Here is a 17,824-nt window from a genome sequence, read left to right on the forward strand (position 1 = left end):
AATGCCGAGATATTTCCATTGCCTTCTACACCTAATGAAGTGTATCTTTTTTTGTCATGTCCTGTTTAGAGAAGAAAAAACTGACGAAGGATACGGAAATAACAGGCAGGAATTAACCTATGGATAACAGTTTCAAAATGCATCAATAGTCAGCCATCTAAATCCCGTACACTGTGTGTGTTAATCATACGTCATGCAATATTTGCGAAAATGTATACGTTTCTTCCTTTGCTGTTGAATTGTCATAACACACCTATGTAAGCAACGTAGAAAATGGTCTTGCAGTGTAAAAGGTATAAACATCTAGCATTTCTAGGGGCCCTTGTGGTATACCACCACTAGCTTTGACAATCGAGACATCTTACTTTCTTGGGCTGCCGAGAACTGCCACGAGGCAACTGCCACCAGTGCCACCAGAAGGAGCCCGCAACTTGGTGCCATTTTCCCTGCCGATGCCGATGCGCCGTAACCACGGACGGACGAAACGCGGTTAAAAATTCCTGTTAAGGTTTTCCTGGTAGTGGAGGTTAATTGTTTGTGGATAAGATGGTATCAACAGCGGGAGGGTGGAGCTACATGTCACAGGCGTGTGGAGGGTTGCGAAGAATACCAGCTAACTGATGTGTGTGGTTCCACGGCAGGGAGGAAAAGGGACATCAGTAAGCACTACCGATATGTGATGTGACTCTACACGAGAATGTCTGAACCAATCCACAGGCCAGGGTTCCTTCGTATTAGGATGCTATTGTGACTTGGCATTCGTGCCACGACCCCCTCCATCCAATACGACAAAGGAATGCCGTTGTGAAAGAGCCAACACCCATTTTAATGTTTTGTTCAATCTTTTACATGAAATTTTTGTAAAGGCCTCTCTCTCTCTCTCTCTGTCTGTCTGTCTCTCTCCCTCTCTCTCTCTCTCTCTTTCTCTCTTATCCACTGTTCTGAATGATAATAATAGAAGCGCGGGGAGTGGTTAATGTCAATACCAACTGTTCACCTGGGAAGACCACGGAGACAGAGACAGTCTGTTGACTACCAGTTCACAACTGCTCTTGCAGGCAGGCAACTCAATTCAATTCCTGTTTAAGTTTTCCTGGTAGTGGAGGTTAATCGTTTGTGGATAAGATGGTATCAACAACGTTCAAAAACGAACAATATACATGGTAACAACACATCAATAAAAAAGAATTACTGGTCGAAATCGAATGGGGTTGAACAAAGAGCAAGTATTACGGGACCTACATGAAAGCAAGCTTGTTTGGCTGTAAGCAGGTAGTCAGTGTTTGTGAAAAAGAAACGGAGAACGTATTGTGTCTGCACGAGACATATTGTGACTATCTATGGTGTAGCAGTAAACAGCATGTTTCATTCATTCCATAGTCAGCCATCTCACCGCCACCCTTCCACTGTCAAGTTCTTATCGTTCTCTGGTTTCTTTCTCTCATCATGATCTTTGATACACCGACAGCTACTTTCTGTTCCTACTTCCTTTCCGCTCTCCCCGTCATTTATCATCACCTCATCACACCATATCAGCAATATATTGTAAACAACACCAGAAAGTCACCGGGTCATGTTTTGTAAATATAGTGTACAGTGATACATCAAATGTAAATGTGTTGGATTAATACCGGAGAACAATGAATAAAGCACACTTGCGTTTTGACCCCAGAGCAAAGCAGTCATGCCTCCTTCATTCTCTCACTGAGTCTTAGAGTCCGACTTCATCCTCACACACATAAAAACATAAAAAATGGCGACGAGGATGCTTACTCCGCCTGCTCCCTTCGATATTTCGGCCAGAGCATCGCATACTTGGTCGAAGTGGAAAACGGCATTCGAGTACTACCTTGCAGCTACGGGAGTCACAGAAGATGCAGCAAAACGGGCAATTCTTCTTCACTGCGTCGGACCAGATGTGCAGCAGCTTTTTGCCACGCTGAATGGGGGAACATCTTACAACTCTGCTATTTCAGCCTTGACAGGCTATTTTGTGCCAAAGAAAAACGTTGCATTCGAGAGACACTCATTCCGCCAATGTGAGCAACGTGACAGCGAGTCTGTTGATGAATACTACATGAGGCTTAAGACGCTCTCCTCCACGTGTGAATTCGGTGCCAACGAGGACGACCACATTCGAGATCAGTTCATTGACAAATGCAACTCCAAGTCGCTACGCCGTCGACTGCTGAGAGAGCCGGACCTTAAGCTGACTGGTCTTCTCTCTATCGCTCGTGCTGCGGAAGCAGCCGATCAACAGGCCTCGGCGATGGAGATGAAGAACTCGACCCCCTCCACTGAACACGTAGATGAAGTGACTGCTAGACAGAGCTATCGAGCGCCTAATGACAGGCGTGATCGGCGGTTCTCAAATCGCGGTCGACACCGCAAAGGAGGAGGAAGAGGATTATACGCGCCACAATACTCGCGCCAATCTAACTTTGGACCGTGTTCTAACTGTGGGATCAACGGACATCAACCTCCAGATCAACAGTGCCCAGCTAGAGGACAGGAGTGCAGAAAGTGTCATAAAATCGGACACTATTCTCGAGTTTGTCGCAGCAGCAGCTCGAAAGGCGTGAATTCAGTGGCTGAAGAACTCAGTAATTTCCAGCCATTCGACGACGAGATCGCCAGCCACCACGACAACGGCAGTGAGACTGGTGAAACGCCTGCCACGGACACCCATCGTCTCTTCACCATTGGGCAGTCGCGAAACAAGACCCGCGTCAAAATAGCGGACATCGAAATCGACATGCTGGTCGACACCGGAGCGTCGGTAAATATAATAGACGCCCGCACATATGAGTGGATGAGAGGCCGCGCATCAACGACTGATCTGCGATTGACCCCCACTCATATTCGCCTGTTTCCGTACGGTGCTACAACCCCATGCCAGTGATTGGGGAATTCAGCGCTAGGACTTCGTGCTCGACTCAACTTTCCACGACAGCACGATTCGTTGTCGTGCACGGAAGCAGTGGATGTCTTCTTGGGCGAGACACAGCCGCAGCGCTACAGCTAATTCGAGTCGCAGACGAGAGTGTACAAGAGACAAATCATAACGCCAGCGCCGTTCACATTGACGCTCATCTTGCCAGCCACCACGTCGATGACCTCCAGCGTCAATATCCAGAAGTTTTTGCAGGTTTCGGCAAGCTCACGGAATACAAGGTGCGTGTACATGTTGATCCGGACATAGCCCCTATTGCTCAGCCAGCCCGTCGGATACCGTTTCACCTCCGTGAAAAGGTGGACAAAAAACTTCAAGAGCTAATCGACATGGACATCATCGAGCCTGTGTCAGGCCCGACATCGTGGGCGAGCCCGCTTGTGGTAGTTCCAAAGCCAATTGGGGACATACGAGTCTGTGTAGATATGCGAAAAGCCAATATAGCGGTGAAAACAGAGCGCCACCCGATCCCCACCCTAGACGAGACCCTTACCGCACTCAACGGTGCCGCGGTATTCTCTAAGCTGGATCTAAAGTGGGGATACCACCAAATTGAACTCGAAGAGACCTCACGAGATATAACGACATTCGTGACACATCGTGGTGTGATGCGTTATAAGAGACTGATTTTCGGATTGTCATCAGCAAGCGAGGCCTATCAGTATGCCATACAGACCGCATTGCAAGGACTGGAAGGCGTAAAGAACATCTCGGACGACATCGTGGTGTTCGGGAGGGACATCGCCGAGCACGATGCCCGCCTCCACGCCGTGCTGAGACGACTCAGCGACCGTCACCTCACCGTGAATCCGGAGAAGTGCATCTTCCGGGTGCCGAAAATCAAATTCTTCGGCTTCGTGATTTCGAGAGACGGCATCGCAGCCGATGACGCTCGAATAGCGGCCATCAAAGAAGCTCGACAGCCGACAAACTCCTCAGAGGTTCGCTCGTTCTTGGGGTTAGTGAATTATTGTGCGCGACTGATCCCAAATCTTGCCACCATTGCCGAGCCCCTTCGCCGACTCACTCGCGCGGACCAGCCATGGATTTGGGGTCCTGAGCAGCAGCAATCATTCGACCGACTTCGACATGCCCTGACGAGCGAGGAAGTCATGGCACATTTCGTCACGGGAGCACCGACCGAGCTACGAGTCGATGCCAGCCCCGTCGGTCTTGGTGCTGTTCTCACGCAGACGATCAACGGGAAAACACGCCCAGTAGCGTATGCTAGTCGCACGCTTTCTGATGTGGAACGTCGGTATTCGCAAATCGAACGAGAAGCGTTAGCTGTCGTGTGGGGTTGTGAGAGATTTCATCTCTACTTGTACGGAACTGAGTTTGTTCTCCACACCGACCACAAGCCGCTCCTATACATCTACGGACCGCACGGTCGACCACACGCACGCATTGAACGATTGGCCCTACGCCTACAGCAATATCGCTTCACGATTAGGCATATGCCAGGCAAGACAAACCAGCTGATGCTTTGTCACGTCTACCGATTGATCAACCTCATCGCGATCGAAATATCGCAGAAGAGTACATTGACGCAATTCTGACGTACGCAATACCACGAGCACTTTCGCGACAACAAATTAGGCCTACCACAGCCTCCCTTGCCGACTCCGAAACCCAACAGGTGATCGATGCGGTGAATACAGGCAAGTGGCCCGACAACCCGCGATTATCCGCGTATCAACGAGTTCGCGACGAGCTATCGACGAAGAATGGTCTTCTTCTTCGCGGAACTCACATCGTCATCCCTACTGTGCTGCGGAAGCAAACGCTCGACATCGCACACGAGCCGCATCAGGGCATTGTGAGACTGAAGCAGGCCCTACGCACGAAAGTTTGGTGGCCGAGAATCGATGTCGATGCAGAGACACTAGTTCGAAACTGCTCAGCCTGCCAAGCTGAGATGCCAGCTCCTCCCTCTGTGCCTCTCCAGCCATCGCCCATGCCTCGCGCTCCGTGGAGCAGACTCCACATCGACTTGTGTGGACCTCTACCGACTGGAGAAACGCTTCTAGTCATCGTAGATGCAGCTACGCGGTGGCCAGAAGTTGAAATCCTCAGATCAACGACATCGCAAGTGATCACGTCGCGGCTAGATAAAATCTTCGCGCAGCATGGATTTCCAGACGAAATCGTGACGGACAACGGACCGCAGTTTATTTCGCAGGAGTTCGCGGAATACATGAAAGCGATCGCTGTCGAACACCGCCGCGTCACAACCTACCATCCACAAGCAAACGCGGAAGTTGAGAGATTCAATGCTACTCTCATGAAAGCGATCAGAACAGCGACAAATAGCAACCGTGATTGGCATCGAGCAATACTAGCTTTTCTGCTCATCTATCGCTCAACGCCTCATCCGGCAACACTGGCGACACCGGCAAAGCTCCTATACAATCGAGAGCTTCGCACGAAGTTGCCGTCAACGCCAACGCCAACTCGCAGAGCGTACGCCAGTGCGAGACGACACGATCAGCGATACAAAGCGAACATGAAGGCGTATCACGACAACAAGAAACGCTCGCGACCACGGAATGTCAACCCAGGGGATCATGTTATCATCACGCAGAGAAAGCGAGACAAATTCTCCTCGCGATTCGACCCCAAACCGTGGGTAGTTATCGCGAGAAAAGGTGGAAGCGTAAAACTTCGCAGGGGAAGCGAGACAGCGATGAGATACATGTCGCAAATACGCCAATTCCCCGCTCCACAAAAGCCAGATTCGCGAGAACGCGACGACCACACCGACTTCGACCTTCACGATGACACGCAGCGTGATCGTCATACCGCTCCGCAGCAGAACGGAGTAGAGCTTCGACGATCGCACAGACAATCGCGACCACCAGACAGACTTACATATTTCAGGTCAGGTGTTATCATGTGAACACTCATATGAGCTATAGTGAATTCCTGACTTAAAGTAGACTGAAAAAAAATAAAGGAACACTCAGCGGAAAGCTATCAGTGCCACACGAACTGTAAATAACTAAATAACTGTAAATATATGAATGCCCGACTCTTCTCAACAGAGAACTCAAAAAAAAAAGAAGAAGAGGATTCCAAAAGAAGTCTGACTGTTCAATCATGATGTGTGATCGAAATGTAACCCTTTACCATGTTTATCCATGTTTATAAGATGTGTATTCGCAGACTAAAGTTAAGACTACTCATTATGAACCCTGTTTATATACTTGTAATGAAATTCACATTACATTGCTCGTATGACATTTCATTCGTGTATTGTCGTATTATCAGAAGTATTCACAAATGTGTAAAAAAAAATATTTGTATTCGTGTTGAAAAACAGACATCAGATTTGCCTTAATTCTATCTTCCTTTTACTCTCTATAACCTATCTCCCGTTTCTATGGTTAAAATACGATGTATATTCATGTTTGCGATACAACTTTGTTGGTAAACCAAAATTCAAGCTTGCAGAGTACACATATCAAGATCATAAAGTACATTTCAATGTATTAATTTCTACCTTCACGAGTTGATATGTTAAATATCGTTACATGCAAGTACATAACACAACAGTGCATGGATTCATATTCCACTGAAGTTTGACATGCAAAACAAAATTTGTTCCAGTTTATCATGATCGTAATTTGCTTGATGATCACTCATGACTCTATATTCCTATGTCTATTGCTCTTCCTTAACTCTTGGCTATCCTTTCACTCACAGACAACATTAGTGATGTGTTTCTTTTCCAAGAAGGGAAGGGATATTGTGTCTGCACGAGACATATTGTGACTATCTATGGTGTAGCAGTAAACAGCATGTTTCATTCATTCCATAGTCAGCCATCTCACCGCCACCCTTCCACTGTCAAGTTCTTATCGTTCTCTGGTTTCTTTCTCTCATCATGATCTTTGATACACCGACAGCTACTTTCTGTTCCTACTTCCTTTCCGCTCTCCCCGTCATTTATCATCACCTCATCACGCCATATCAGCAATATATTGTAAACAACACCGGAAAGTCACCGGGTCATGTTTGTAAATATAGTGTACAGTGATACATCAAATGTAAATGTGTTGGATTAATACCGGAGAACAATGAATAAAGCACACTTGCGTTTTGACCCCAGAGCAAAGCAGTCATGCCTCCTTCATTCTCTCACTGAGTCTTAGAGTCCGACTTCATCCTCACACACATAAAAAACATAAAAGAACGGATAGAAGATAAGACCAGGCGAGTGAATGGTACCAAATAAGAATGCCTATGTTATTAAACGAAGAAGAAGAAGAAGAAGAAGAAGAAGAAGAAGAAAGAAAGAAAAAAAAAAGAAAAAAAAAACTGTACTAAAATGTGAACCATGATTGTGGCCCAGCTATATCATATGTTTACGGGGTAGAACATGATTTGCTTATAAATCCTCCTTTGGAATACATTATAAAACTGTTGAGCATTAAAACTATCACAAGGTTATGTTCAGTAAGACACAAAAAGTAACATGTACTGCTATTAAGCCATTTGGTGCCTGCCATCAAGCTGTGGGTAAAAAGTTAGAGAGAGGTAGAGGGAAGGAAGAAGAGAGGGGAACGAAGTAGACTGTGGAATTGCTAATGATGAATTCGTAGAACCTGACGGCAAGGCCCAAAACGCAATCTGCAGCGGATTGACAAGAATGTTTGATCGGACAATAACATACCACAATATTACGAAAGACCTTACAAACTTATTCAGTGTCTGCAAGATATGCACTCAATAAAAACTCTTTTTATTTGCGTTTATAGGAATATAAGCAAAGTTTTCTGAAGACATATTATTTGTCCATTAAAAGAGTGTAAAATTATTGCTCGTGACTGAGCAAGTGTAAAGGTATGTAATGTGCCATGCGAACACACGTGTTAAGTAGGCCTATACAGTGTAGGTGTTTCGTGCAGTGTACAATGCATGTATACATTCACATTGTGTGTGTGTCAATTGTGAATGAGACGTGTTCTTCTGTTAATCGGGTATGGTCGGGTAAGAAACGCTCTGCCTACCCGATTATGCGGAGAGTACTGTATTGAGCGAATAAGAAGAGGCATAACAGCGAAAATCGGAAAATGATCAGATACATCAGACATTATTATACCAAACGTGATACTAAGAAGGGAACTATTAACAGATATGTTGTCGATTAGAGTTGCTGTGACATCAGATATTCGAGTGGTATGGGCTTCTTTATAAAGAGGTGAAAAAGACCCGGATAACATCACGTGAGAAAGTCTTGGCATGTGGAGTTGGTATGACAATCTAAAAAGTTAAGATTAAAATCACCCATGATAAAACAACTTTTATTCTCAAAATATTTATCAGCTAAAAGTACGGATAAAACATAAATTCAGTGTGGTTTGTATTTGGAGGTCTATATACACCTGATGATGATACTCCACTCACTCCCCTTTCCTCTCATTATGTTTCTTCAATGACCTCTATTTTGCTATAGACCGTTTTTTTAAAAGAAAGGCAGGCCTTACAACTACTTTCCGTTCAGACTGAGCGGTTCCATGATGATTTCAGCAACTCGACTCGTTTAAGCGGTTAAAAAAAAAAAAACAATAGCGTAGCTGATTATATCGTGATGTTGTCTCTTAGAAATCCGAAGCGGACATTGTCTCTTGAATTCGCTATGCCCCAGTCACACAGTGCTTTGCGATGGGTTACGTCCGCCGCGGATAGATACGGATGAGTGAACGCAGGGGGACGCAGCATGGACGCAGGCATCCGCAGGGACGTATATGACCCTGCGGGACGTAGGGACGTAACGCCGGACGCAGAGCATTATGTGACTGGGGCCTGGGAATGAGTGCAGGGCTAGCTCTTTGCGACTATAAAGATGTGCGTATATTATCCGCAATATGAGGAGGGAGAATTAGCGCTTTGGGACAATAATGAAAATAATGATCCAAACGCTGTTCACGGGGGTACCATTCATGAGCATTTTTTTTTTTCGAGCTCGAAAAAGAGCCGCGCTTCGCAAACATGCACTGGTCATTAGGTCGCGCGCTTTTTCGAAAGTTGGTTTTGATAATTATGTGCATTGTTTACGATTAGACGACTTGTTGATATTATTTCGATTACTATAGTACATAAATGAGGACTTCATACAATCTAGTATGCGTATAACACGTTTAGAAATGTTCCCCGCTCAGTTGCTTCAGTCCCTCAAAGAAAAAAAGAAGAAAAAAAGAAAGGTTCCTAATTTCCAAATTTGTACCCCCTTATCATAACAATGCAAGATTCCGATCTGTATGACAACGTATAAATAGTACTATAGCATTCCAATCGCCTTCACTTATTGCATTTCCACAACTCACGACTGGAGACATCAAACGAGACTTCTTTCCAGGGGGAAAATCACGAAGAATACTTGCTTTCCTGTGAGTTCCTTCGGTCGTCTGATTCTACATGACGCAGTTAAAGAACGGTTTATAATGCTTTAACAACCATACCGAAAGCTATCGTGAGTTTTTTTGCTAACTGTCAATGTAACATAAATTATCATGTGTTGGTATTTGCATATTGCAGTACTAGTTTGGTATGTGTAGGCCTAATAGTATACATAGTGAAAATGTTTCCAGCTGCAGCATCTGCACTCATAGTAACTCTCTCACACATTCGATACAGGAGAAACAACCTGTCGTTTGTTGACCAAGAGCAATAGATGAAAATGTGGCTATTAATCAAGGACATCTTATTTCGGGTAAGCGCCGTCCTCTCAATTAGGTGATAGAGATGTAGATCTCTACCAGCATGATATTATTATTATTATTATTATTATTATTACCTTTATTATTATTGTTGTTATTATTATTATTATTATTATTATTATTATTATTATTATTATTATTATTATTGTTATTATTATTATCATTATTATTATCATTATTATGCACGACCTATACCAAACGCTGCATTGACACAACCTGTGGTGTCTGTGGCGTAGGAAATTCGAGTGCTATTATGTGCACAAACATGAACAGCAGAAGGAGTTCGCTATGGCAACGTAAAAGGCGCTGAATTTTGCAAGTTGATGCAATGTTCAATCATTATTTTCTCTTTATAGGATTTCAGTGTATTCTCTTTCAGGTAAAGAGTGTGTACGCAAAATGGGAATTTTAAGGGGCCGGCTACAGCCCCTATACCTTCTTCTCTCTTTCTAGCTCCACTAATAAAGATCACGACTTGTTTCCTCTCCTATCACTTCTAATTGTGTTACTTCAGACTATGAATTTCTCAAAGTTTTCGGTTGTTTGTTTTATTTTGTTTCTGTTTTTTATTGGGGGGGGGGGGCTAATCTGTTACTGTTTAACCAGTAAAAAGTTTGTGGATATGACGTGGAAATGACGTGGAAAACCCTTTCAGAAAGTCTCACGACATAATATATATCTCTTGCATCATGAGAAGAAAATTGAACCGTCAAAGCTTTGCCATCTATCTTTCTTATTGACACACGGATGTACATAGGTATCATTGTTTACACTTCTAAAATAGGAAAATCCTTGAGTATTAAAGATAATATCTATTATTTCTATATCACGCCAAATGCGCACATGTGCTTGCAGAAAGCAAAGGTAACATGGGTATACACAAGAGGAAACGTCAACCTGCTTGAAATCCTCCCTCGGGATCATTTAAGAAGTTTCTGTATAGATCCGGACACCCACGGATTGTTCAAACATTCTCTTCACTTCTTTGCGATGAAAAGAATCAGTCATGGGACAACTCATTAAGCACGCATACCTTGGATGTAAAGCATGACAAAAGCACTATGATGAGACTAACATCTTCGTAACCGCACGAGTCGTGCATTTATTTTGATCAACACTTTCGGGGGAAAAAAAAACCACAAGACAAGATAAGAGAAAGATATGTCCTCGGTAATGTGTCTTCTCTCTTTCCACCCTGTGGTGTATATCCAAGTAGTCTACATCTGCTGTTTTCTGTTCTTTTCTTTTCTTTTTAATGTGCCTTTGAGCTTAATCAGAAGTAAAAAGGTTCCACCGTAGTGATAACTAAGGCCGGAATTCTAGTTCGGGCTATGAAGAATCGATAGTGCGTGTTCAGTTGCCGTGTGTATCATGTGATTAAGTAGTTACAAATGCTGCTAAACTTGATTTTTTTTTTTTTTTTTTAGCCTAAAACTGATAAATTGAAGGGTAACAAGCAATTTTATCTTACCGTTATGTCATCTTTGCTGTAGTTATTTCAAAGATGATTTTTCAATAAATGAAGGAAAGATATTATTCAGAGGGGTGAAGGTTCAGGTGTGAGTTTGTGGGGGGAGACAAAATGAAGAAACTCACACATGATTTTTCATTAGTTGACGATGTTGTTTATAATGCATTATAGGTTAGGATCCGTAGTAACACAATGGAGAGATAAAATCATGAGAGAAAATGGCGGAACAATAATATTTAACTCTGGGGTATCATTTGACCGCCCGAAGATACAATGAGGAAAATGATTATCACGTGACTACGCAGTCTTCAGAGAAAGCTATGATTTATAGAATTCTCTTTTGTCTATGTCTGTCTCTTGGGATCCTTATTTGTGAAATAATTATAGCTTTTAGCATCTTCACTCGAATAATATCTATAAAACAAAAGAAAGGGAAATGTGAGGGGAAAAACCCTGTGGTGGATGCGAAGCTGAGGAGGGATCCTGCAGTGACCGTACCAAAGAGGTTCTATTAGGTAAAAGAACCTCATTAGAATGTAAGAAGCAGGGTGTGTGTGTGTGTGTGTGTGTGTGTGTCTGAGTGTGAAATTGTTACATTTCACAGAGTGACGACGGCAGGAAGCACGCAGAGCGCGATGTCAGAATAGCTTTGTGATGTCACAATTGCTTTGTTAGATCGTACGGCACGAAGCAACACACGATGTCAGAATTGCTTTCTCAGATATTGTTACATTTCACAGAGTGGCCGAACGAAGCAGCAAGCAATGTTATAATCACTTGATGACGTCACAAGTGTTTTGTTGCATTTCAAAAAGTGTGTGAAAAAGCGCGTGATATCAAAATTGCTTTGTGATGTCACAATCGTTTTGTGACATCATTTCTATTTGGTAAATGTTGTACTAAACAGTGATGTCATTTTCTAAATAGTAGGCCTATACCGTGGAGTGCCAAACAGGCCAACACTCTAAAATAGTTGAAAGTATATTTTGGATCAAAAATCTATTCTCTACTGATTGGTTGAAAGAGCTTCACTTTATTATGGGTATTTTCTGCTATGTCAGAATGTTGGCATGTTTGACACTCCATGAAGGACTATTTGCAAAATGACGCCACTTCTATGGCGACATTTTGCAAATACTTTGTAGTATAAAGCAATTCTGAAATTGTGCGCAGTTTTGTTTTCGCGGTGTGAAATGGCACATTAAAAAAACAAAAACAATTTTGACATTACAAAACAATTCTGACATCGCGCACTGCGCCGTACCGTCACTCTGTGAAATGCAACAAGTTATTTCTAGCTCAGGTTTGAGTTTCTTCAGTTTGTCTCCCTCTACAAATGAAAATTTGTTAAGATCGCAACTGCTGATCTGTAAATTAACAAACATGTCGGAAAAAAGGAACCAGTGGGATTCGAACCTGTCATCTACAGTAGATGACAGGTTTGAGTCCCACTGGTTCCTTTTTTTTCCGATGCAAAATGTGTGTTTCAATCATTTCCTTTGTTAGGTTCTAAAGATATTGCACACAAAGGATTTTTTTTTTTCTATATTGTGACGGATGAAGATTTTCTATTTGGTTATTTACTGCAGTAATGCCATTTGCTTTCTTTTGTATCATATGACAGGAAGTGAATAGATATCAGTGAAAAAAAAAATGCCCCTTGTCAAAAGTAAACTCTTTGCCCCTGAAAAATAGCTGTAGGCCCCTCATACTTTGAAGTTTAGGCTAAATGTGAAGCTATGAGGGTGAAAACTATGGGGGACTGGAGGATGAGATGGCCATCCAAACAATTATTGCAAATAAGAACCTACCCCCATTGCCTCAATACACACAAACACACAGACAGACAGGCAGACAGACAGAGACACACACGCACACATACACACACACCCTAACCTTCCTCAATCTATGCTAACTTTTCACGTTTTGCTGTCTCTTATTCTCTCACAATATCTCAATCTAACACAAGGTTATGAAACCACCAAAGGAAAATACTGCATTCCCACAATTCACTTCACATTGAGTGACGATTTATTTCAAAAGTGTTGCTTTCTTCATAGAAAATATAAAGTAAAAAAAGAAATACATTTACCATTCCATATGCAAATGCACAAAAGGATCAAACCACCATTTCATAACATATTTTGAAAGCATGTTACATGAAAGAACGAATAGCACAATTCACCGAAAGACCACTGATTACAAACATTTTGATTTCAAGTACTGAAACCAGCAAAGGGATGGGAAAATGAATGGCAGATGACTTGCTTATGATAGCAGAGTGAAAGACAGAAGTGTGAAAGACCATTTGTGAGATGGTGAATTTGTCACAATCTCTCAAATTCACTGCATAAAGTCATAAAAGCCATCCCCCCCCCCCAAAAAAAAAAAGAGAGTTCTTCCTTGAAAAGATTCACCCAGCCAACTTAATTGCCATTGATTGTAATCGCTTTAGAATGAAATATACCCGCCCATATAATTCCGATGGATTCAGAACAGTGGGTGAATGATTTCAGGCAACCTTGTTAAATGAGCAGCAAGATAGGATTGTCTCTTTGTTGTCTTTTGTTTTTTGCAAATGCTGGCAAAGACAATTATATTGTTTCAGCACAGAAATCTAGGAATATATTTTAATGAAAGTGTCCGGTAATACATGTGCTGTTCAGAAACTCAACAGCATGAAAGACGGGTATGTGATATTTGTACTGCCTTGAAACTAATATGAGAAATGATTATGACAAACAATGTATAAGTTGAAATAATCGGAAAGACCATGGGTGAAAACTACTCAACAATGAGTGCAATATTGGTACAAGTCTAATTACCAGTTTCCATATTTCTCTCTATTACAACAAAAATAATGGTTTGAACGTACATAACATTTCACATTGAAGTTGATTCAGCAAATGAAAATACTGCTGTTGATCGAAGCACAAATTTTCTGGCACGTAACCATGCTCATGTGACAGAAGAAAAGTGTGCACATGGGCAGAATAACATGGTCGTACAATGAAATCTCATTATGAAGAAGACAGGTATGACAAAACTTGATATGACAACATATCTAATACCCAGGGTATTTTTCACAGTCCCGAGGTCCTTGTTATTATGCGATTCCACTGTACGTTGTTGTTGTTTTCTTTTTTCATTGTTTGTTTCTATAGAGCAATAAAAGAGGGTGCTCTAAAGATTTTGAAATGATTTTCTGGACATCACAGATGTATAATTGGTATTCTGTTTCTGCATAAATGTTATGAAAAGTACATTACATCAGTATCATAATTTGCAGTGAAGAACGTTTTCTGTAACCAACAAATTTTGTTCTCTTGACATTCAATTTGCATTCCACTTTATCGAAGAAAAAGTACATAAATCCTTTACCATATGTCATGGAAGAAAGTGCAAAAGAAACCCATATCTAATCTTCCCACCACCTACATTTATATACTCCTATGCTAACATGTCTCGGAAACTGATATTTTCTCATTTACTTGTTTATCATGATTACATTTCAAAATGCACCCATGACAGATGGCTGGAAAGTACTACATAATTGATTTTATTTTGCAGTTGACAATTCATCTCATGAGTATTACAGATGTGCACCATGATATCAGAAGAAAAGTATGATAATAATTGACAAGACATACTGTGGATGAAAATGCTTCCAGTACACATTATCTTGACTTGCTGTTACTGATTACTCTGAAAGTGACTAAATGAGAAAAAATGGCATGTACGAAAATAAGAAATCACTCTTCACACTTATTCCTTGCCAAACTTTCAAATTCCTTTGTGAAATCAAAATCACACAGTTGATTGAAAATTATCTGAATCAGATCTGGATGTGTCAGAAGACTTTAGGCTTACCGCACATGAGTCCACAGATCAACTGCAGAAGAAGACGAAAGAAAAACAAAAAACATATGCCACATTTCTTTTAGACTGCCTGTCTGAAGTCAAATTCATGAGTTATGAAGTGTACGAAAATATCTCCGTATATACATTTGGCGCATCATCATAGAATGCCCAGATGTACTCTCTAGTTGACAAAGGCCACTTCGTCTGGACGAGGTTTTCCACTACCTGACACATGGGGTATAATTCTGCAGACAGTTACTGCCAGGACTAGGATGATCACTGCAAACACTGCAAGTGAGGCTGGCATGATCCATCTTTCAAAGATAGTGTAGACTCTGTCCGACTGCACTGGCTCCAACTCGGTACTGTTCTCAACATCTACGTAGAAGATATTGTGTAGAAGACAAAGGGAAGACAAAATATGCAGGTTATGCATACTAGTCAAAATCAATCGTATCATAATATTTTGTGAAGATGAGTCACAAGCACACTAATCTTTATCCTCCCAAAGGTATCAAAGCTTTATCTAATGTTCATGGGCGAGGTGAATCTGTAACTTTGATTTGACAAAACTCATTTTACTTCAACTCATTTCATTTAAAAAGAAAAGAGTACATAATACATGATGGTACAAATTGTATGCATAAGAATCATTCTAAGTTATGCTGGAACACCAGGGACAATAGGTGAATGATAATATCAAACAAAATCACTGAATCTGAGTTAGTGCAAGTATTGTGCATAATTTTCAGAATATGACTATAAATGTTGAACTCATTCAACGGCTATGTCAGTTTTGAAATAAGAGAAAAAAAATATAAATTTGACATTATACCTTCAAACCTTCAACAATTGCTAGATCCCCTTCCTCCCCCCCCCCCCCCCAAAAAAAAGAAATGTCACAATCTGACATAGACAGCTTCTTATTGCACTATGTATGACTGCATTTCATTCACTTTGACGGAGAAATCAGTTACCTTGTGACACTAAATCTGTAAAGAGCATCTATGTATCTTCATAAGTGTCAAGAAGGCAATGGAGGTTGTTTGTAAGTTATTACTGTGAAATGCAGAAGATTGCTTTGAGATGGTCACCACATGAAAGGACTCACATATACAGAAGTAATGAGGGTTCCACAAGCTGTGGAGGCAAAATAAATGTTAAAAATTATCTAGCAAGAAAGTCTTATCAGTAACATCATAATTGCCAACACCATGGCAACGTAGCAGAAGACAAGTTTCTGGATTTATGTTTGTACTCACATGTTTCACACTTCACTCCAGTCCAATGTGGTGGACAGTCACAGACTGGGGATCCGTTGTCGTCGTACAGACAGGTACCGTTGTGGAGGCATGGGTTCGGATGGCAGGCCCCTACTCCGTGGCTGAGGATGCTGTTTGGAACCTCTGCATGAGTGGTAACTTCTGGAAGATGAGATATTGTTTCAAAGATTCCTCAATAGAGATCACAATATTTTGACATAGATATTATACCATCTTGAAATGTTCTCATGAATAGCAGCACCTCAGTCTACTATGCTATGAATATTTTTCCTTCCTTTTTTGCTCAGTGTTAGTTTGTAAAATGTTATCATAAATAGTAGCATCTCGGCCTATACCACTATGAATACTTTTCCTTCCTTTCTTGCTCAGTGTTAGTTTGTAAAATGTTATCATAAATAGTAGCATCTCAGTCTATAATGCTATGAATAATTTTCCTTCCTTTCCTGTTCAGCATCAGTTTGTCCCTTGTTGAGTAGGCTAAGTTGTAGCCCTGTAATTATGGCATGGAATACTTTCTGAGCTTGTAATATTAAAACTCAATTCAACTGCTCCCAATAACGCAATCATCAATTAACCTGAAGTGATTCTGATTGATTCTTGCTGATTGCACACATCATTACAGACTAATCCGGGGTCTAGCAAATTTGGCAACCCAAATTGAGCTTTTGTGAATACACAAAACAAAGTTGGAATCATCACAGTCATAAAGAATTCATGTATGTTCAACTCTGGTAAGGATCATGAAAAATTCATGTATGTTTAACTCTGGCGAGGATAAATGAGGCAATTGCCAAATGAGGCTCAAGCCCTTATACACTCAACAGAAAACCTGATAGTGCTTGCCATTTATTATCTAGAAAAGAATTTTGCATTTATGATGCCAAGGTGCTGTGTTAGTCCTTGTTTCTTATTTACCTTCCTCACAAAGGATTCCATTAAATCCCTCTCTGCACAGACAGGACACACCTCCGCCCACGTGTGAGCAGGATCCGCCATTCTTGCACTGACAGCTTTCATCTCCATCTGAATAGGAATGGGCCAGGCATACTTTAGTGAGACTTTGCAGTAGCTCAAAGATTCCACATACAATCTCGATTCCTACTACGTAGCAAAAGTTTTGGTAAATACTGCCGAGAAAGATATTTCAGTTTTAGTGCTCATATCACTCATCTCTTGAAAGAATAGACTAAATAACAAATTCCTGACAATAAGAATCAGTGAATAATTATATCATTTAAACAACAAGGCTTTGGGAGACAAGATTTTTGAAATATTGCTGTTTAACAATCAATGGACTTGTTATTCTACTTATTGTATCTGGGTGTGATAATGTTCTGCTAGTTCTTGCAGTTTTACTTGCATATTGGTGTTACACAAAGTCCATTATCTGCTTAGCATTTACTGCAAAATAATCATTCAGAACAGTTTCCATCACCATCAAACTTAAAGGTGTATAACTACAAGGACAGTGCAACATTTGGCTTCTTTTTTTCTTCTTCTTGTAACATGCAATTCACAGGCAATAGCAGGGTGT

The 17,824-nt window shown here is 41.4% G+C and overlaps 1 protein-coding gene across 1 annotated transcript in view; it reads right to left on the minus strand.

Moving 5' to 3' along the window:
• Nucleotides 1-13,159: 13,159 nt before the first annotated feature.
• Nucleotides 13,160-17,824, minus strand: part of LOC140233292 (hyalin-like) — a 107,026-nt gene continuing 102,361 nt past the window's right edge. The window contains exons 8-10 of the mRNA XM_072313401.1: nt 17,206-17,313; nt 16,270-16,431; nt 13,160-15,385 (exon numbers count right to left, since the gene is read on the minus strand). Coding sequence (XP_072169502.1) covers nt 15,189-15,385; nt 16,270-16,431; nt 17,206-17,313 — 467 coding nt within the window. The 3' untranslated portion in view covers nt 13,160-15,188. The remainder of the gene's footprint in view (nt 15,386-16,269; nt 16,432-17,205; nt 17,314-17,824) is intronic.

Source organism: Diadema setosum, chromosome 9 (genome assembly GCF_964275005.1).
Source record: "Diadema setosum chromosome 9, eeDiaSeto1, whole genome shotgun sequence".
Classification (NCBI taxonomy): domain Eukaryota; kingdom Metazoa; phylum Echinodermata; class Echinoidea; order Diadematoida; family Diadematidae; genus Diadema; species Diadema setosum.